The 22,143-nt window shown below is 41.2% G+C and overlaps 1 protein-coding gene across 5 annotated transcripts in view; it reads right to left on the bottom strand.

Annotated features, from left to right (window-relative positions):
- LOC140254819 (hyccin 2) overlaps positions 1-22,143 on the bottom strand; it is a 67,021-nt gene that overhangs the window by 6,009 nt on the left and 38,869 nt on the right. Inside the window, exons 1-10 of one of the 5 annotated variants that reach the window (XM_072341869.1) lie at positions 8,482-8,693; positions 7,495-7,638; positions 7,117-7,203; positions 5,533-5,622; positions 4,266-4,357; positions 3,797-3,854; positions 2,775-2,956; positions 2,121-2,219; positions 919-1,028; positions 125-257 (exon numbers count right to left, since the gene is read on the bottom strand). In XM_072341869.1, the coding sequence (XP_072197970.1) occupies positions 125-257; positions 919-1,028; positions 2,121-2,219; positions 2,775-2,956; positions 3,797-3,854; positions 4,266-4,357; positions 5,533-5,622; positions 7,117-7,203; positions 7,495-7,638; positions 8,482-8,572 (1,086 nt within the window). In that variant the 5' untranslated portion in view covers positions 8,573-8,693. Of the gene's footprint in view, positions 1-124; positions 258-918; positions 1,029-2,120; positions 2,220-2,774; positions 2,957-3,796; positions 3,855-4,265; positions 4,358-5,532; positions 5,623-7,116; positions 7,204-7,494; positions 7,639-8,481; positions 8,694-11,386; positions 16,864-21,634; positions 21,803-22,143 lie in introns of those variants that run through there. The other 4 variants (XM_072341872.1, XM_072341874.1, XM_072341870.1 and 1 more) reach the window with 4 other exon arrangements.

The following is a 22,143-nucleotide window of genomic DNA, read 5'->3' as shown; positions in this document are numbered from 1 at the left end:
AATTGTTCTTCATTCAAGAGTCTGCTGCTACAGGATGTAGGACGCTTTCCTTAACATTTTACAGACCTTAGAGGTATCCGTAAGACACAGAGGTTAGATAAAAACGAGCTTTTCTCACACTTACAGATTTCACAGTGATGCTGGGGAAGTATCCATTAACCACAAGGTGAACAGAATCCTGGAGCACAGACGTACGAAACTTCTCTAGCAAATCATGTTTCGAGCCAAGTCCATAAAGCACGATATTAAAACCCAAGCTGAAGAGAACAAACACACTGAATAACAATAATTAAAAAAAGTACAACTCTATACATCCCCATTATCACTAAGCAAAATGATCCATTGCAATTTGTCTCTAAAAGTTACATTCCTAGGGAATGTCAGTTTCAGGCTTAACTTCAGCTCACAGCTGTCTTTTCCAACCCTAACAATTCTATGATTCTATTCTATCATTGTGTAAGGATAGCTGCAAGAAATCTGATTTACGGTGCACACATTCTAGTTAAAGTAGTCTTTTCACAGACTGGAGTCCCAGAGATTTAGTGAAATATCTACGCAAAACAATAGGATTGTCTGAGAAAGATACTAGAACTGCTTCTTCAATATAACAAAGCCTAACAAACATTCAGTCCTTCAGCATGTGATTACATTAAATGTTTACCATGGGTCACAGTCATTACAGGATCTTTTTGAGGAACAGGAAAAACATCATCTTGACTAGAAGAAAGAGTCAGGTCACCCAAAAAGTACTGAACAAAGGTAAGTTGCTGAACAACTGTCATTGACTTCAGTGTCACCTATGGATGTGTTTCTTTCATCCTGACGCATACATCCACAGGATGCTGCTGACATGAGAGTAAAATTTACTGGCAGTGTCTGTTTGTTAGGCATCTTCAGTGGTTCTCACTGGATACTTACTGTAATTGCAGCATCCACTTTGAAAACAGGGACTCATATTGCTGGTTTAACTCTTTAATTTCAGCAGCATAGGCAAGGGGAGATTTTTGCAGAAGGTCATGCAATGTTTGCTGTGTTGAAAAAGAGTAATTCAAAGCTGAGAAAAACAGGATGTATGCCTGGAGTCTTTATAAATACCCCTCTAGTATGCTAGAGTATTCACCAATGGTACACACATTTCATGTTTCTCTATGTACTTCCCTGCGAGGACTAAGCATAGTTTTTCTACTGGAAAAGAAAATAGCAGAGATTTAATGACCTTATTAGGGGAAATAGCAACCAGACTAGGACTACAAATGAGATCTATGCCACTACTGCACCATGTTTTACCATTTTCCACTGAGTACACAAAAACCACTATGGAAACACAGACATGCTCAGAACTTAAAAGAGCATCAAACACTGCACTAGCAAAATACCAACACCACAACCCTGTTCACAGGAACAAGGACATGCTTAGCAATGGTTCATATGTTTGTGTCTGCAAAAGAACGTTCATTAATATCATCATAGAAAATAAATACAAACACAGCGGAAAGGAAATAATTTGAAGCTGGTAACTAAATATCAAGATATACGGGAGGAAGGGATAACAAACCAGTAGTTCAGGCATATTTAGACAGCTTATTTCTTCAAGGAACTCAAAGGAGATAAAGTTGTGATTCAAAACTAAGTGATAACATCTAGAGCTGTTCCAGTCCTGCACAGGGCTCGACTCCAAAATACACAGACAAAAAGGACTCCATCTCCTCTACATATAAACAAGACCAATTATTCAATTGAAAAAATGCTGGTTTAGCAATAATTTTTACAGCATGTCTCTACAACTCTGCTTCTCCTCCAAAGCAATTTTTAACCTGTTCTAGTAACCGCAGCTTTCAACTATCTGCTCACCTGATAACGCCTTCTCCCCACACTTCTCCTTCTGTCTCAAATCCACACAGCTTGGCAATAGTCCACTGGCACTATTCCTGCTCGGAGCAGGGAGGCATAAGGGAGGTACGATGCTAGAAATGCTGCCTAACCCCTGCCTAAATCAGTGCTACCACCAAGAATTTCATCAGCAGTTGAAATGAAGATAGCAACATTAGGCAGTTTTGATGGGGGAAATCTTCAAAGAAATCAAAAGCTCTGTTACTTGTGTGATTCGCTCTCAAGCGTACCTGATCCAATCTTTTCCTCCGTAACTTCTGCAGCGTTCGGTCTGAAGTGAGCACTTTGGAACTACTGTGAGCTTCAAAGTATTCCTCTGCGATGTTGTTCTAAAAAAGGAAGATCAGTCACACCTCTGCTAACAATTTACCCCTTGCCTCTTGCATCCATGAGCGTGTCTGAAGGTGACCAATAAAAGTCATCTTCTGCATTTCTATTCATCCTTACTCTATATTTGCAAAAATGGTCTCTACAGTAGCGTTCTGCCAAAGCTAACCCATTCAAATGGTTCTTATCCTGAGATAAAAATAGAACACATTGTGGGAGTATCCACTGTGCTGGAAGGAAATAAAAGAAAGCTGAATGCCAAGCCAGAAAGTAAAGTGTGATTCTTCTGGCACTACAGGAGTCAATTTCCTCATCATTTCTCAGTACAAGGTCTCCTCCTTCACACAAATCTTAGACCTTCTCATTTTGTAGCTAGTGAGACTGTATTAGCCCACAGGCCCACACAATGTCGGCTGACTGCTCACAAATACAGCAAAAGCCAACACATCTGGACTGATTTGAAATGACCGTCTTCCCCACGTGTGTTCACTAGCAGCACATTTTTACTGAACATCCCTTCACTCTTCCTGGCTCAGAGGTGTTTTCTGCACACTCACCACACTGTCTTTTTTCCTGGTTAGGGTTTTCCTAGAAGGAGGTGTAGATATGGCCTTATTTTTTGCTGGTGTCTTCTGATGCAACAGAACAGTGCTGACTTCTTCCTGGGCTTCTTCCACCTCCTCCTCTTCTGAGCAGGAAGCAGAATATTCACTCTCACTTTCTAATTGAGCATCCGGAGCTAGGGGATAAATTTAATGTTAAAAGCAATCAATGCATTCTTACACAGAACACACTTTGTACACACACACACACACTCTCATACCTTCTCTAGATGGTTTTCAAGCACATAATTCCTAAGCATATTTCAGAGAAAAGTAAAAACAAAGCTTAAGAGGACAGCAAACGCACAACAATTTGGTTCCTAGTTTTCAACTCAGAAATCGTTTAGTAAAGCTCTGCCCATTGATACCAACTAAGAAACATAATCCCACTTAAAAAGTGAATGAACACGGACAATCCATTTCCTTATTTCTCTTAGTAGCTCTACATAAGCTCTCTACAAGTGCCAATCATGCAATCTGGGTATCTTCTCGTTCGCACTCTGCAAAAAAGGTTTTGATAACATCCCTGTGAACAACGCTGATTCAAGGGCACAGACAGAACCTGGCTGAACCTCAACACAAAAGAAACAGAACACAAGATGTGACACACTGAACTCTTCTCTCAGCCTGAGCACGTGTAGCTAACCAGTTACTGAAAAAAGATACCATAAGCAATTGTTGCAAAGTGAAGCGTCAATACAGGTAGGATTACTCAGAGCTTTGCCTCTTCTGATCACATCTCTGAAGCTCAGCAATGGGGTGCTTCTAACCCTTCTACCCTACTCCTGCACAGCAAACTGCATGGAAAGTTCTATGCAAACTTCCCCTAGGGATGTTTCTGTTCACTCTGCAGGATCAACCAGGCTGCTTTAGTCTGGCCGCTGCTACAGGGCAAAGCCCATAAGCAGGTGAAACAACCTCCTCTGAACAAAGTGCCTCACTGATTATGGAAGCCAACTACAAAGCTCCATCATTACCTGCTAGTCTCTTTCGGAGCCTGTAAGGTGTGGTAGACACAAATTCCTTCTTTTTAGTCTGTATTAGCAGAAAAATGGAAAAAAAAAAAGAAAAAAGAAACAGATGCATTAGAAGAAATCACACATAGCTCCCCAAAACAGCCTTTCACCAAGCAGAGTAGAATCAGGTTTGATTTCCAAGCTATTTCAGCCCACAAGAAACTGGGAGAGCAGAAGCAGCAAGTCTGGAGAGTTCCCATTCACAGCTAGAGAGAAGCAGGATCAGGTTCCAGAAAGAGTTTAATTCTTTTAACTAACATCCCAGGATAAGGAGTAGAAAACTACTGCCCACTTAGATTAGGAGACAACTATAAGGTGGGTAAGCCTTTAAGGGTCTTTACTTTCCAGAACTGCAGTAACTTATCAGTTCAAGTTTTAGAAGTGTTTTGGGGGAATGTAATAAATTAATCAACCAAGTATCAAAACTCACCTGCTGCTGAACTTGGTTTGAACTTGAACGTTCTGCAAGGCAAGAAACAGCATAGTTCAGAGTACTGCATATCTTCAGAGGCACAAGATGCTCTATTAGAAAAACAGGCATCCACTGTTCAAAGGTACAGTACACCAGAGTATCAGCTCCCTGAGTCGTACATGGGAAGTTATTAGTTCCCCACAGGCAGGCAAGGAGAGAACAAAGACAGTAAATGTTATGACTACAGAAGGCAACTCTTAATTTGGTCAAAGCTGTGGGAGGCCCTCAGCAGGAGGGGACTGACACTGAAAAAGGAGCTAAATGTCCCCAACGCTAAGGGCAGACTGAGCACAAAGTAACACACTCTTGCCAACCTTGACCTGCACTGACTTTTTTTGCACCTTCATTTATAGCACTCAGTCATGGCAGGGAGAAAACTATATAGTGCATTATGTAATACCCTGTTTTCAGCTGAGACGGTGAACTTTCTTCCTAGTAGCTGGTACGGCATCATGCTTTTGATTTAAAACGAGAATAATGTTGATAGCACACTGATGTTTTGGCTGTCATTGAGCAGTGCTTACACTAAAGACTTTTCAGCTTCTCACACTGCACTGCCAGTGAGGGGACTAGGAGCACACAAGGACAGCACAGCACCACTATGGCTGACTCAAACAGGCCAAAGGGATGTTCCATAACACATGATGCCATGATGGATAATAAAGCTTGGGCAGAGGGAAGAGATGGCTGGGCATCAATGATGCCCATTGATCAGCATATGGCAAGTAATAGCACTGTGCATCACTTACTCCATATATTCTTTTATAATCATCACCATCCTTATTATTTTTTTCCTTGTATTTTTGTGTTCTAATTGTCTTTATCTCAGCCCATGGGTTTTACCTTCTCTTCCCCATCCCACGGAAGGGGAGTGAACAAATGCATGTGTGGTGCTTAGAGGCCTGCCAAGTTAAACCACGACAAAAGTTACACACGAACATGCACATGATCCCACTTACAACCCATTCAGTGCTTAACACATCGGCCCAGCTCATTAATTCAAGTCCAGTCAGCTGTGCTGACCACAAAATTGTCATGTGTGACAGCAACAGATGAGCAAGAAGTTCATTTCCTCTGCACCAGCAGGACAGAAAATAAGATGCAACAGACAACTGAACAAAAGGTCATGCCTATGTTAAACTGACCAGAATTCTCAGCATCTGCTTCACCATGCAAAGAGGAACCTGCTCACTCAGCCTCAGTTCCTCATACATCATATACTTACTGCTGCTTTGAGGGGTTTTGGCTGTCTTCTTAGGGCACTCAGAGGAATCGGGTACAACAGTCTGTCCCGGTGTCTGCGCTAATTCAGAGGCTGTAGAACATGGAAGGGAAAGAGGTTTCACATGCCAGATACAAAACTTCCAATTCAGATTTGTCAGCAATGGAGTCATGCATCACAAAAAGAGTCTAAGCTTTAATTTCCTAGCTACTTCAGAAAGTGTACAAGATGCGTTTTTTCCCAGCCTTAAAAATCAATGCAACACTAGACAAAAATTTTCAAACCCCAATTTCTTCACTTAACTCATTTCAAAGTACTGCTTAGGCAACAACAGGGCAAGCTCTGCTTCCTGGGGTACTGCATATCTTCTAAATTAGAGGAATGCTCCGTTATACCCACTCAGTTCTTTAACACTGCTTGACTGAACACAGCGGAACAGCAGGTAGAGCAAACACATCAGTCTCCCAGGAGGCAGGTTCTTGTATTCTGTCTACCTCTTTCAACTACTCAAGCTGAAGCTGACTCACTGACCTGAATATGAATGACCCCCCAACAGTCCACCAATAAATACAGTCTCTTACTGTACTCTTGTCTAACATGTCACATTTATTTATCTTTGTATCTGTCTAGCTCAGTTTCAACAGCATTTAGCCATCTCTGATATCTGAAACCCACCCATTTCTTCAGTCAACTCCTAGTTCCAATTCCAGCCTGCTAGATTAATATAATCAGCAGTTCAGTTACAGGGCGTCTCCTGAAAAGGGCAGGCATTGACCCATCACCACATACCAGGAGGGTTCAGTGGTATGGGTAAGGAACTCTGGGAAGTAGTTTTCAAACTGGGCCGCAGCACCAAGAGGGAACACTAATGTGCACTGCTACAGAGGTCTGAGAAACAAACTTTCCTGAGACACAGCAGAAGCCCAGAGGGAGATAAAGAAAGATGGAAACAACAGATTTTGTATCATGGAAAGAAATTCCTTTCCTTCTGCAGAATATATCAGTAGCTGTGAAAACCAAACAGCTGGAGTTCAGGTGGTATTGGGCAAACAAAGGACTCTTCACATGAAAAGAAGAAATGTAGAGGCACAACGGCCCAAACATCTTATTTGGGCCAGAAGAGCCCACTCTCTTCATCACAGCTTGCTCTAACAATTAGCCTAGCAAGCACACTGACAGACACTTTGTGCAGGGGAAATCCCCTCCCACAAAGCTAACACTGCCTTTTGGGTTGTTGTTTGCTGGTTTAAACTCTCTGTTGCGTCACCAGTTATTCTCACACATCTTTGAAGATACAAAAATAAAAGCCCTGCCATCCTCTGGCACATAGATACAAACTCTTCTCAGAGTATTAACATACTTCTAGTTTTTATGTCTTTATTTATCATAAGTATCTCTTAGTCCCACCATGCCTTTGCTTTCCCATAGTGCTGAGCTTCTGTTTCCGAGGGAAACCAATTCAGAGCTGGATAAAAGCTACTGGAGTAGCGCAAACACATAACTTGAATGGAAAGAAGATATAGATCACATTAATAGAGATACTCACAATGATCATAGCCAGAGCAAGACGGAAGAAGAAAAACATACCCAGCTCTGCCATTTTGTTGGAGCGTTTGGGAGTCTGAAACGTGTAAACTTCGCCACCGCCTACACTTGAGCCATTCGTCATTGATTCTGTGGATAGAAAAGTTACTTGTAACCGCTTTAAAAGCACTAGTGTACTCCCAACCCATGGAATAGCAAAGATGATGATTTATTGTTGGGCTCAAACGACCCTTCACACTGTAGGTGCTATGAAATCAGTATCATAACACAAATTCTAGAAATCATTATCACCTCCCTCTGCTACCACAAGCACAGCTCGTGCTAGCTGGTCCACCACGGCAATTTCATAAACATCATGCAACTTTTTGAGACAAAAAGAATCCCCCAAAATAAGATGTATGTTCCCTGTGCCCAGGGTACCTTTGCCACATACGCCTAGAACGGCAACATAGTCTTTCTCCTCCAGGACCTCCTGAGCTTCATCCTCTGAGAGAGCCTCAAACTTCTTTACAAATCCCTTCACACTGACCATCAGCTGACTTTTGCCTTTCTGAACTTTAATACCTGCAATTGCAATAAAAGATACTTTGAAAAATGAAAGCTGTTATTTCATTACCTCTAGTGCAGTACTATGCAGTTGCCCCCCTTCACGGACCAAGATATCGCTATGCAAAACACTGTGCAAACACAAGACAAACACAACTTGCTGCTAATGAACAGCTGGTCTGCATCAGGGCACTCAGCTGCACCAGAGCAGTCGGTCCCTGCATTTAGCAGGGAAGCTGATACTGCAGGTAAAGGGAGGACAAGGGCCTCACTTCAGCACACACCTGCTTCCACTCTGGAAAGAAATGGCAGTAACTCACACGCACAAGATCCAGACTGCATACATAGAGGAGCATTTGGCATCCCCTGCCTTGCCTAGGGGTAGGAAGCAAAGTGATTAGAGCTAGATACCGGCTGCCACTACGCCCAGACGAGCTTAGAATGAGTGACCTTCGGAAACCGCCCGTCTGATCTCCGCTCAGAGCAGGACCAACAACGCGGACCGGGTGCGCTGCACCTCACACAGCTGCGTCTGATGCTCGCTGCAGACCGCAGCTCCAGCTTTCCCAAGCAGACAGAACTGAGGCTCGGGGCTCCCGCACCGCCCGGCCCGGCCCTCGTTCTGCTTTGATCAGTGCATCCGCACCACAAGGAGAGGCGGCAGCGCCCTGCCGGCAGCCCCACGCGCACGTTTCCCAGCGGGCAGCCGCAGTCAGGACTTCGCACCACCCGCAGCTGACGGACCGCGCCGCAACGGGCGGGGTGCGAGAACGGAGCGGAGGAGACGGCCTGAGGGGAGGGTGGGTGAAGGCCTCGCCGGCAGCCACCCCAAGGGCTGGAGGAGCGCCGGCCCGGCCGTACCTGCATCGTCAGCGATGTGTCTCAGAACGTCCTCGTCGGGCACGAACTTCACCTCCAACGCGCCGGCGCTCCGACACTCCGCCAAGCTCATGGTGGGTGCCCGGCGAGCGCCCCCACCTCACACACGTGGGTGGAGCCGCCCGGCCGCCAGGCGGCGCTGCCGCCAGGAGCACACGGTGGTACGCGACAGCCACCGCCCGGCGCAGGGCCCGGGCCCGACCTATAGGCCGCGGGCGCCTGTCTCTCCTGTCGCCCTCAGCGCGGGCTCCGGACCGCACCTTGCGGCGGCAGCGAGAGCCGCAGGCGGTTTCATGTACCGGCCGACCGCCACATCCAGTCACCCGCTTGAGGGGGTGCCGAGCGCCCACGCTGCGATGACCGCCGCCCGCCTTTGAGCGACGCGAGCCTCAGCCAATCCGCGAGCCAGGCCCGGCTCCCACCGCCCGTTGGCGGGAGAAGCGAGGAGGCGGGACTTCCGCTGGCAGTCGAGCGCGTGGCCGCCAGCGGTTGCCGTGGCGACGCGAAGCCGCCCGAGGAAGTCCGAGTCCGGCCGGCTGACGCCGCTGTACCGGCCCCGATAAAAGGCCACGCGGGTACAAAACGAAACCAACGCGGAGCAGCGCCAGTTCTGTTCAGAAACAGCACAATATTTATTTAACATCTTTATATATTTATATATATATATAATTATTATTATTTTTTTCTGCATTGCAGATTGTGTCGAGTTTTATACATCTCTATTTACAACGATTTAAAATAATTATATTTCATCTCTGGCAGGTATTTACAGAGTCAATAGTAACTACATTTCACATTTCAACAACAGTCGACAGCATTAACCAGTTCAGTAAGACAGCAAAATAATGGCTTACATGCACCAATAACATCTTTGCTACGCGCCATCGTCAGGTCTAAGAACGAGGATTTCCTGGTCCCAGCTAAAGGACATCACACAGCAGAGGTCATAGCACAAAGCCTGTGTGCTTCCATCCTTCCCCAGCACCTCCTGCCCATGCAGGCCCTATCCCTGCCCTTGGGCATAGCCCAGCTGTCCGCACACATGGGACGTGCTGCTTGTGCTCCTTCTACAAGAGCTCAGAGTACATCGTGTTCAAGTAGTAAAAATCCTCAGAAAGCTTAGTTCAGAGAAACCAACCTGGTTATGACCGAAAGAAGTAGGAAAATATCTCTCAACCCTTTGCAGAGTGTTTGCTTTCGCTAGTAAAACCGATGGCGTATCCTGTGTTCTCACAAGGACAGTACAGAGCAAAAGATTCATTGTAAAATAGAGGAATTACAAATGTAAAAAACGCAGCACGGGGGACCTCGATTTCGGTTTGTATAGCAAAGGAAAGCTACCCTACTAAATCTAAAACCTATTAAGAGTATCTGATTTAATTATTAAAAACCTTTCATAGCTTTTTTTTTTTTTTTTTTTCCTGGAATCCTCGATATGGAAAAAAAAACATTAAATGACTCAATTTTATTTAATCATACGTTGTCTCTTCCTAAATAAACCAGCCAGTTATATCCATCCTAAAAGTATGCACTTTCTGCACGTAAACAGTAAGAAGTCTTGTTTCAAAGTAATCATCGAACACTGGCACACAAAAACACAGACACACCCCAGTACTATCTACTAAAAAGCTTTGAGAAGTGATTTATCTAGAGTGATTGCTAACTCACATCTACTGTATACTTCAAGCCATAAAGTTTCTAACACTCAGGTTTTTTTTCATAAACAGCATGAAAGTCCAGCACAACAACAGGAACCACGTGAACAAAAGGGATAGTGTCAGAAGCCAGTACTTGTCACTCCCAAGTCCCACCTGTTTTTGAACAAAGCTCATTTCTCTTTGAAAAGGTTGCTTCATTCATACTCGTTTTTCTGTTTTCTCATCAGTTCTGGGGAGGATGAGGACTATAAAACACTGGGAGCTCACAACCGAATAATTTCTTAATACAGCTTAATCAACTTTGCCCATTGTGCACAAGCGAAAATGTAGGCCAAGGCTTTACTGTACAGACACAAAGTTTTACTGTACAAGTGATCTCACACAGCAGCTCCCCACAGGAGTAGCTTAGTAATCCTTTATGATAGAACAAATTATTTATGGACCCATTTTACAATTCTTGTTATCCCTAAAACTATCTATTTCTCAAATCTGATTAGTATGGATAAAAGAAAAAAGAACAAACAGACAAGTGTTTGGTTTTTTTGATTCTAAGAAAATAAATAACAGGCAGAAATTACTTATGGTTCTTTTTTTCTTCACAAGAATCTCAAGGTCACATAACATGAGGCAGATATTTACTAACTCCATTCCTGGCAGCTGTGAGGTACCCTCAGACTTGTAGAGCTCGCTTTTGAACTTGTAACGTATTACATGATAGCAGGCCTTGACACTTGCCAAACTTACAAGGTAACTTTCTCAGAAACAGCCACCTGTTATGTTCTGAACATTTGTTCCACTATTTGGTTCATTTTGAAATAAAACTCTGTAACGACTAATGGAAAATCATCGCACGGATCAGTCTTGCAAAATCCATTTACTGCTTGCTTTCATACGCTACTGATGAACCGAGTTGCTCACAGCTCTGCTGCTGTCCATCATGCTTAAGAGGCAGGTGAGTATTTCAGCTCTTCAGCTGATCACAAACATGTGGATTTTGACAGACTGATGTATGTATTCACAAATACAATGTCCACACTGGGATCTGTTGCCCCAAATCAACCACAGAAAAGCTTCACGGAAGTGAAATTTATTTAAGAGCCAGTGGGAAAACAAACTAACACTATTTTGAAAAATTGAGAGAAATTTATCTTAATTTAAAAAGAGACAGAGAAATTAAGGCCCATATATCAGCAATAAGCAGCATTTAAAATACCAGAGAAAATAAATATTGATCAACTTTATTTATGCCAAGAGTATAATGCAAGTACAGAGGATGAGCCCTCCGCTTTCGATGCTTGGAAAGGACTGGTTACTGATAACTTTACCTAGTGATCGTCCTAAACAAGCCATTGAAAAAGAAAGAATGTTTATTGTTCTGATATGAACTATTCCAATGATGTAAATGAATGTTACAAATGAGACCTAGCTAATGGTTTCAGTCCCATTCGAAACATGCCAAGGTAACAATATCTTTGGCAGTGATAGAATAGCAAAATTTAAGGGTAAGACTTACAGATCCACAAATAACAGAAACATCTTTTTGTTCTGTATGCAGCACACACGTTCCATTCAAGTTCCATTATGCTTTCCACACCTCCTCCAGGATTATGAGTTCAGTATCAAGTCTGTACTGATTAAGAACTTTACTCAATAAATTATTCTTGGTTACTACTTGGTCTTCAAATTAACTTCAATTTGTAAGCCAAGTCAAACAAAAATTTCCGGCCTGTGACCGAAATGAAAACACTCCAACGCTTGAAAGAGAGCCATTGTTTCATGATAAAATAGAACAAATTTAAACCTTAGGTTAAAATACAGCCATAGCATAGAATAATCTACACCAAAATTAACTTTTGAAAATATAATTCTCTGAACATGCTATACATTAAACATTGAGGAAAATCTCCCTGGAACTAAAATTTTCCAGGAAAATTAATTATGTTCATTAAAGAAGTAAAACAAGCCACATCTATCTGGAGACAGAAAGGGGTAAGTGTCGGGGCCACCTTTCTACAGAGCAGCTTTACCACCATTAAGGTGCAGGTTTCCCCCTTAATCTTGAAAAATATGTTCATATTTACATACAGTATACACACAGTTGAGGCAATTGATTGTCAACACGTGACAAATGTATGTACCTACCCACACACAAGTAAACCTCACATGGTGAGAAAAAACCCTGTCCCAGTAAACTCCAGTATTCGTAAGTAGTGCAAATAAATAAGTTGTCAGAAAACAGTTTTTCTCCTCGTACTTTTGCTGTCAGAACAGATGACTAGCTGTGTTCAAGCTAGCAGGAGCATGTTGGAAACGTTAGATTTAGGTAACTGAGACCAACACACTTGCAATCTACAAATAACTGCATCTAACGCTTACTGGCTGCAACATGATGTTCAGCACTACAGAATGAAGTACGCCATTAAAAGCTTTTTCAAACTCACATCAGAAAGTGTGTTCAAAGAAATTTGCATTTAAAGCGAACAGTGACATAAAGAGTCTCCAAATTAAAACTAGCAAGAGTAACAAAGCAACTTAAAACTTCACCTTGCCACATTCACCGCAATAGATACTTCCGCTTCACTTTGTGGCCTGCAGGATGAAAAACAAAAGGGATCTGAAAAGAACCAAAGTCTGACTTAGCAATCTTTCAAAAATTATAAAGCCCAAGAAAAATGAGTTGTAAAATGGCAACATAATGTAACATGATAAAAACCGTATCAGGGGATAATTCATTTATCCCTACTGACACGTGTATAGACATCTACATATAGTACCCGCACTTCCTTACCTAAACATCAAAAATATTTGCACACACATACACATGCACACATCTAGTGTTCTGCTTTTCAGCCTTCTTTTACAATGCTGCAACTGCCCTGAAATAGTGCAGAAATTTCCATCTAGTGCCTGACATTAAGTACCAAATGTTCTAAGACGTGACACAGCAGAGTGAATTCAGAATAAAGAGGTTTAAATTTAGATATTTGTCACCGGTATCAGAAAATTAGAGCATTCTTTTTGTTTGGTATGTAACACAATCAGAAAACCAGCAGATTATTCTCACAGCCCAGACCCTGGACATTTCTGTTTTTATTACCACCACAGAACTTTGAAGTGTACTGAATGTCACTAAAGGAGGTTTTGCTACAATCTTCACGCACCTTGGTAAAGTCTGAGATACTGAGAAGGATTAGAGGTAAGTGTGATACAAAGCACTGGCAGAGGCTGCTATTACGGCTGGTCTGCAGATCATAGTGACAACTCACTTTCTAAGACAGGTGTTGATCAGTATGTGCCTAGAAAATGACAAAACAACTTCCCACGGATGAAACGCTGCACTCGGGATAATTTTGGCAAGTTACAGATGCTGCACATCAGCACGTAGCAAAAAATATTTTTTTAATAGAGATGAAACTGAACCCTTTCTAAAGCTCTAAAGGGTGGTAGGCATATATATATGGTTGGTTCTTACGTGTGTGTGTATACACACACACAAACAAGCCAGAATAAAATGAACTGAGCTATAACAAAAGGCACATCACCAAAGTGAGGACTGCAAAAAACATCCTGATTTGGAGTTTGGCTGAACTTTAAACTACTTCAATTTGAGACATGTACACCTGATTTCCCTATCTGAAGTCACTGGGCTGTCTCGCTTTCCTGAAATAGTGTAACAGTGCGGAGCTCCACCCTCCAGAGTATAAAATATTCATTTCTAAAATTGGGCCCAATGCTGATATACATGTCCTTAAACTTCTACAGGAATGTCTGGAATAGCAAAAGCAGAAACCAGAGAACCTCACTAAACAAGCAACCCTCATGTTTTAAAGGCATAGAAATACTTAAAGTAATTCCTCACAAAGTTGTCATTCCTGACCTCTTATTTCCCAAAGATTTAATCAAATTGTTTGGTCCGTATCAGTTTGCGGTGATGGCACTTCTACAGAATTCTCATAGCGATGATCTCTACGATTTTGTACTTTCAGGGAAGAAACAACTGACAAGCAACCTTGCGCACAGCCATAACTTGCCGATCACCTCCACCAGCAAAACTTGACAAAATAAATGAGAGTCTAATCGTAAGAAGAAATTCACTCACAGTTTAATATCAACTGTGCCTTACTTCTATCCATAGTGGCCCTGAAAGGCTAATCTAAATTCTGAAACAGCAGGGCTTTATTTCTGAGGATTCCATTGAAATTCTTTTTCTACTGAAATTCTGCATCAGTCCAGATGCCATTTGATTCACTCTTCTATGAATGTAAGATCTGAAGACTGGACTGCCAATGCAATTTATCAAGTTACAAAAAGCTTTCAAATATTTAAATGAGTTTTAATGTAAATCTGAAAGTTCTGTTTGGAATTGAGGTTTAAAAGAAAAAGAAAAAGAAAAAAGCATTATAAAACCTAACAACGAAAGTAACGCCACGATGTTGTCCTGAATTTCTTCAAGATTCTCTGTTATTCAAAGATAACCTGCTATGTCTAACAGCTTATGTTTACTCTTCACAGTGACAATGAAACCAAAGTGCTTGCATGAAGATCATAGCTCTTTTCTGTGGATTTACAATTTGTAAACTTCCAGGATATCATACATTACTTAAGAATACAGGATGAACTTTCACCTTTTCTCTCTTGCAATAGGACAGAGAGAGAGATAGAATAACAAACGTTTTCCTACACAATCAGAAATGTGCTTCTAAGCAGTGTTTTCTAGCATTAGTACCAGCCAGTGCCCACCATTCACACCAGTCATATACATTCAAGGCTTGGCTCAATGGCATGAGTTCTGCATTTTCTAGAGTAGGGGTCCCTCCACTAAAATAATACGAAAAACATAATAGATGATAAATACCAAGGCAATGAACTGTGATCCTTCTGGGGGAAAAAAAGGACTGTCAGTACCCCTTTGTGTAAATGGTATTTCTAGAAAAGCATTTCACATTAAAGCTTCTGTGTTTCTAGCAAAAAAAGAAAAAAAAAAACAAACTCTCTATCCCTGAGACAGTCCCTTAGGAGGATGATCTGTTTGGACTGCAAGACTCTCAAAATGACTCCATGACTGAATTTAGGGATGCCGAGGAAGAAGCTGAAAGGGGCGGGGATGTCTAACATCCATGATACTGTAGAAAGCAGCCTGAGAAATACTCTTTTACCCAAATACACTTTTCAACTCAGTGATCACCACCTCACAAGTACAACAACAAACAACAACATCACTCACAACAAAAATGGAGCAGAGTTAGCCATTAGTTCCTGGGAACGTAGTGCTTCCCTCCCACTTGGAAATCGAATTTCTTTAACAGCATGGTCTTGTCTAAAATTTAGTCTACATGCAGAATGACCCTGTGTCCTGGAGGGGAAGACAAATAATGTTACACGTGGCTACAACACCATCAGAAGTGCATTGTAACCTACATTATCTACTTACAATCCCCAAGAGGGAAAACAACTTGGTAATAAGCACGCCTCAGTTGCTGAACATCAAAAGCTTCTGGGATGGGAGACTAGGGGCAGGCGAGAAAAAACTACCCTCATTTTGATGAAAGTGCTGTAAGCAGCCAGGAGCAGCAATGACAATTCCCTCCCCAGAATTGATTGCACAGACTCAGAGAGGTCCAAAGTCACACCAGAATCTCTGAGGCACTCCTGGTTCTGTGAAAGAAAAGTCATGATCCAGTAGTCTTTGCAGTACTGTACACCGAGAAAACAAACCCGTTTCTATTTCTTAACAAAGCCAAAGCATCATCTCATAGGGATCACATTCACCATTTCCGACGGTGTCTCCAGTCTCACAGTGTTGAAATGGGACTGATCAGCCTACGATGGATTGCACATCACCCAAGGAGAAAGGAAGGCATGGAAAAAGGCATACAGTACATTATATACTGCTTCACAACCATGTTTACAAGGGGGCAGAATGAAGGTGGGGGAAGAATTATTGCTGTTTCAGTAATAGAGTATGATAGCTAAACCAAATCAAACAAGATCACAACAGTCAGTATTTTCACACTGCAGGATGATGGTTCTTGTTTTGCCTAAGAACGAACTTGCCTGGGGATTTAGGGCAAATAGGGAGTCCTAACAAAGGGAGTTAAATGTTACACCTGGGATATCAGCTGCATATTGAAACTTGGAGATCGAGACTGTTTGGTCAGGGGAGCTCCTGGAGGAAGAAGATCTTTACCTTCCCCAGAGTGGCCTAGTCGGTCCTCTTGTAGGCTGATAGTTGAAAAACGATTGGTGTTGCCAGCTACTAGATTGGTAACACCTTCTGTACCAACTCCAACACTGGAGCCTGCTTGACTACCATTCACATAGTCGAACGATTTACTGGAGGAAGCACTGGCAGTCCTGATCAAGCTCAAACTGTTGGCTTTTGGCACCACTTGCCCAGCAGGCAGGCTGAGGTGTTTCTTAGTAGGTGTCATCTCAATTATATCTGCACCAAGGTCAGTGGATTGGTGCACGTACTGCTTCCGAGCTACTGAATCTCGAGGGCTGTCGTTGGATTTTGCTGCAGAAGAGGTTTCTTTATCCTTAGCAGAACGCCCACTTGCTGTTTTCCTTAAGCTGCTCTTCTGGGATACAGATGATTGAGGCTTGGTCCCAGCTGGCTGGCTGCTGAGAGATGCTCCTGATGAAAATCCTTCATCAGCATCGTTAAGGTTCACAGATTCCTCTCTTCCATTTACGCCTTCAGTATCTATTAATGAAAAAAAAGGAACAACAAAAAAAAAACAACCCACCAAAAAAAAAAAAGAAAAAAAAGAAAAAAAAAAGAAAAACAACCCAAACCAATCAGAACACACAATAAGCATTCCAGTTACATGAATAGAGATGTACACAGAACATCAAAACAAGCCCCCATTTGCTGATCCACCTGCTTTCCATTTGCTTAAAAGTTCCTGATCATCTGCCAATAATCTTCTTGTTAAATGTAGCAGAATAATGGAATCTGTCAATAAATACTTCCTGAAGCTGATTTGTTCTTCCTCTGCATTGCTTCCATCAGTCCAGATAATATGTATAACTGTGTCTACCAACACAGAAGAATTATAAGTTGTGTGGCAAATTTGTTTAAGTTTTGTCTGCAGGTAATAGTGCCCATCCTCCTACTTATACGTGTGTATTGTTATTATCGTCATTTTTTAGTTTTAAATAAGAGAAAGAAAAGGGCCTTTAGACTATTTTATCCTAGTTTGAGGCAAGATCTGAGTGTGTTCGAGTACTTTTCTGGAATGTACTTGGTAAGCTTCTGAATTAGGTTACTTTCTAGGCCAACAGCAATGCTCCAACAAGAGGCAGAAGGCTTCTGTTGTATGTAGCTGGCTCTTCAAACAGTACAACTATGCTTTCTGCTGGAGAGTAACCTAATTCCTAGTTCTCTATCTGAGAGCTCAATCCTCCCTGCATTTCCAGCAATCCTCCCTACGCGCTTCCACATCATATTTGCTTCAATCTCAACATCAAGATTTAAAAAAAAAAAAAAAAAAAAAAAAAAAAGCATAATAATGGAAATTTAACATCTGAAACATTTCATGTTGTACAAGAAGCTTTGTGCTTTGGAATGGGATTTTAAAGCTTGTCAAGCTTCTCTCTTAAATCCTTGTTTTCAGTCCTAGGGCTTATAGGTTATAAATTAGGGCTATACATGAAGGCTTTGTTTTTTTTTTTAATCTTATTCTGATCCTTTTTCTAAGCTCCAAGTACTTAAAACAAGCTATTGTTTCAGTTGTTTCAGTATGAAACAGCATTTAAGTTTCAAAATTGAAAATGGAGCTTGATCTATTGTTTGAATGGGAAAAAAAAAAACCAACAAAGTTTAACTACACTTGCAAAAAAAAGAAAAAAAGACATTCAGGCTCTCGAAATGTTGCTCTGCTTTATAAAAACTGTGAAGCCCGAATTTTTACTTATTTTATTTTATTGCTTTTGGTCAGAAAACTGCAAAACCTCTTTAGTAACTAAAATCACCGTACTGCTACACTGGCAGTTTGTCCAGCTCAGTGTGCCACCAAGGAAATATGTTTCAATTTCTTTCATGGAACAGGGTGGTAAACATCTGAGAGATTAAAATATTTGAGTAGAACAACATCCTTTCGTACTGGCTGCTAGCAGAGCACTACAGAATATTTTGTTATGGCAAACAGAACAGTCACAAAGCCTTCATTCAGTTCTGCTTCCTCTGCATAAAGGAAACATAAGCCTGATCCAACTTCACGTTTCCAAAATGTAAAGCAAAAATGAACTTTATAGGGAGGCTTTATTACTCTATTTCTAAACCTACTCCTCTTTTTAGGAAGTTTTGCCTTGGAATTACCATTATTGTATATTAACTTATAAACAATGTATAGCCTTCTCCAAAGTAGAGCATGCTCAGGCTTCTCTCACCAATGCAATGTGATACTATTCTGTTGTTTTATATAGTTCTATCTTGATTTATTAAGCCTTCTAAGAAGTGTGAAGATAATATAGTTCATGTTATGGAAGTCTTTCTTCACTGGTAAAGTCTTTAGCCTTCTTAGAAAAAGAAAAAAAAAAAAAATAGGCTTTAACTTCCTGTATCCATATTTAAAGTATATACATTCTTACTTCCTCCTGTTTTGTTAAGCTAAACCCTTATCTTCTCACCAAGACATACAAGTATTTTCTTACATTAGACAGCGAGAAATTCTATTTGCCAGTCACCACATCTCCCCCCCGCCCCCAAACTTCCCACACATAAACAAAGATGCTCAGAAAAGTATGATGTAACTGGAACCTACTAAAGGAAAGATAATTATTTCAATAAACCAAAGTAAATCTTTCTTTATAACCATGCAAAGCTGGATGAAAGCGTGTTTGGTTACAAGCAGCAATAATAGCAGCAGAAGTCCCCTCTCAATCCCTTTTATTCTAGAAGAGATGCGTAACTCGCAGAATGCCATCTCCAGACAATACCGCTAAGCTTTCTGTTATAATGAAAACATTACTGCTTCCTCACTGTTTATGTCAGAACATTTCTGAGGAAAAAACTGCTAAGCATATGGTCCTATTGATGGACAGCAAGGCAAAGGGGTCACACACACACAAAAAAGGTATCATTTCATCTACAAAATTTAAAGACCAGACTGAGAGGGGCTGTTGCAAGCTTTTCCATGTTCCAACTAGACAGAGGCCCAAGCAGCTCAGCAGTGCTAAAAAATGAAGAAGATAGAGAAGACAACATGCACGAGAATTACTTTCTAGTCAGATCCATATAGCTACAAGATGCTCTCAGTAGGACTGAAATAACTCTGTAAATGTAACCTTCCCAATACATCTATTTTTCCTCTAGAAGTTGTCCACAGGAACAAACAAAAAATGCTCCGTTCTTTACATTCTGTGTTTGGAGGTAAAATAGAATGAAGTCACAGAGGTTTGCTTGTTTCCCAAGAGACCAATAAGATGATTTTGAAAAGAAAACTAAACTTTAAAAGCCATGCACTCTTTACTTAAGGCCAGAAGAAAAAAGACGGCCCAATCTACCAGAAATCACATTAATTGCACTATAGCATGTCTTTGGGATTCCTGCTGCTCCTTGTGAGGATAAATCTTTCTCTAAATAATGCCTTATCGAGACCAGTATGTAATTCTGTAAATGCAGACACGGCTTTCTCTACTCACTCCAAAGAGCACAGAGCCGTAGTTGCTACCACTCAGAAGCAGAATGTCTTTTAAGGTATTACTGAGTCATTTTTGAAGTCTTCTGCCTTTTTGTAATTATTGGGTCAAAACACTGATCTGAAATGGATTTTAGGTTTGTTTTTTTTTTAAAGGAACGTTAATTCTAGTTATCCTTTCCATAGCTCAAGGTTGAAAAGTAACTGAAAATGACCAGTCTCTCACTGTATTTTTTATATACCAAAACTTATGAGAGGATATTCACTAACCAAAACCTTCTGTGAAATCAGTACCAATAAAAGACCTTTATATACACGTACCAATTCTATACTGATAATCAAACCAAACCCCATTCCTGTCCCTTTTCCCAGCTACTATTAACTAGCAGAATTCCATTTGCCCAAGCATGTAATTATATACTGTCAATATTTAAAGAAGTTAATTATATTCAACCAAATTTAACAGAAGCATGTGGAATTAACACTTCTCCAGTAACATCTCAAATGATACAGGCATCCGGAAACAAATTAAGACTAAAAGGCCACATCTTTTACAACTTCTTTTCCATTTCCTATCCCTTCCAGAATGTTCTCTGCATCTGAGGACTTCTCCATATCCTTCAGGTCATGCACATGCAAAGAAATGAGACCAAGTGAACCAGTGAAGTTAGGAGAAGGCCATACTCATTTACTGAGCATGCTCAAACTCACTATGCACCAAGGAATAGATTATAATCCCATGCTTGATAGCAACTCTGATAAAGACAAGGATTGTGGTGACACTACATTAAATCTCCAAATTCTCCAGATGATCGTTTCCAGAAGAACAAATCTGAAGCCTATGTAGAATCTACAAATAAATCTCATTTACTATCAGCTGTTATGCTTACATATTTTGGAAATACCAGAAGGCTGTTCAGATAAGGGACTTAAAATATGAAAGCACTTTAAATTATGTTTAGCTAAATTTATAAGAAATCGGTTCTCATTTCTGATGAGAAATCATGTTTCAAATCCAGTGCTCAAAACAAAACAATATCTTTTGTGGAATAAGGATGACAAAATAAACAGATGAACTGAAGTAAAATAAACCTCTACTAACTATTCTAATCTGCTATTCCTGAGTATCGTGTGGGAATATAAAGCCCTACACCACTTTCATGGACAGCACAACTGAATAAAGAAGCGATTATTGTTTCTAAAGTGTTTAGAAACACAGGCTTTTACTTTCAGGTTCTTGTTTTTACAGTAGTCAGATCATTCATCTACACTAGTTGTAGGATTATAAGTCTTCATTTAAAGGTTGACTGTCAAACAGAAACATTAATAGTTGCAAATCTGTCTTAGATAGGCTTGACTTTGTTCTTGGAAATTTAAAAGCATAGACTAGCAAGACATTACTGGAACTGAGTTGTCGACAACCAAATCCATTTATATTCTATACTGTCTATTTTTCAGGACTGGATTCATGGTCATCTGGTGCATTTTTTCCCTCCGAATATTCGATTAAACATGCTCAGTAATAGAAAGTGTCCAAGCAATCCCAAAGCTCTTGGCTATTACCCTTGTCATTTTTATTTTATTATTTGCCATGCCAAGCAGCCTTTCACCACACAGAAGCAAGCCCCAGGCCAGCCCATGTGATAACAAAAGGTAGTACCTGACCTGATGTTAGGTATATAGGGGATGCGTGTATTGCAAAGAGAAGCTAATACACCCTGGGATAGCGGAAACACACACTAGAATGGAAAGAAGTTCTGCTTGGGGATAGGGAGCCAGGATCCTCGTCCAGCAATTGCCTCACTGACTTCTGCCTCCTCATCTCTGTCCTACCCTCTGTTGTGGCTGCTGCCAAGGTGGGCTCCAGGAAGCCATGCTCAGGGGTCCTGCGCATCAGCACCTCCCCCTCTTGCTCACGTTTGATCCCTAGGTCTGTGGAGCCGTGTTGGATCGGTGAGCCAGGTATGCTTGAGTCAGCCTCGTTTGAGAAGTCAAAGCCATCTGGGATTCAACATATAACATTTTAGTGCTTTTCTGTTCCTTTCTTGGCATTCCAACCCAGGCAGGGAAAATAGAAGATTTATGTGGACATAGAACAAACACGAAACACTACTCATGCTTAGTTAAAAGTTTGTGAGAACATCCACAGAAAGGGACAGGTGGGCTAAACTCCATACCAGAGACTAGAAAATGAATATAATGGCAGCTACAGTAAAGACAAACATGGCCCAAAGTCCTGGAAATAGAAGATGGTTGCTTCTTGTCCTGAACATCCTGATACTTGTTTTCAGACTCTTGTACCCTCAGTTTATTTTTAGGTTATTCCACATTTTGCCTTCAGT

The sequence above is a fragment of the Excalfactoria chinensis genome, chromosome 7 (genome assembly GCF_039878825.1).
Source record: "Excalfactoria chinensis isolate bCotChi1 chromosome 7, bCotChi1.hap2, whole genome shotgun sequence".
NCBI classification, from domain to species: domain Eukaryota; kingdom Metazoa; phylum Chordata; class Aves; order Galliformes; family Phasianidae; genus Excalfactoria; species Excalfactoria chinensis.
Note: the sequence above shows the minus strand (reverse complement) of the source record. Positions and strands in the feature narration are given on the sequence as shown.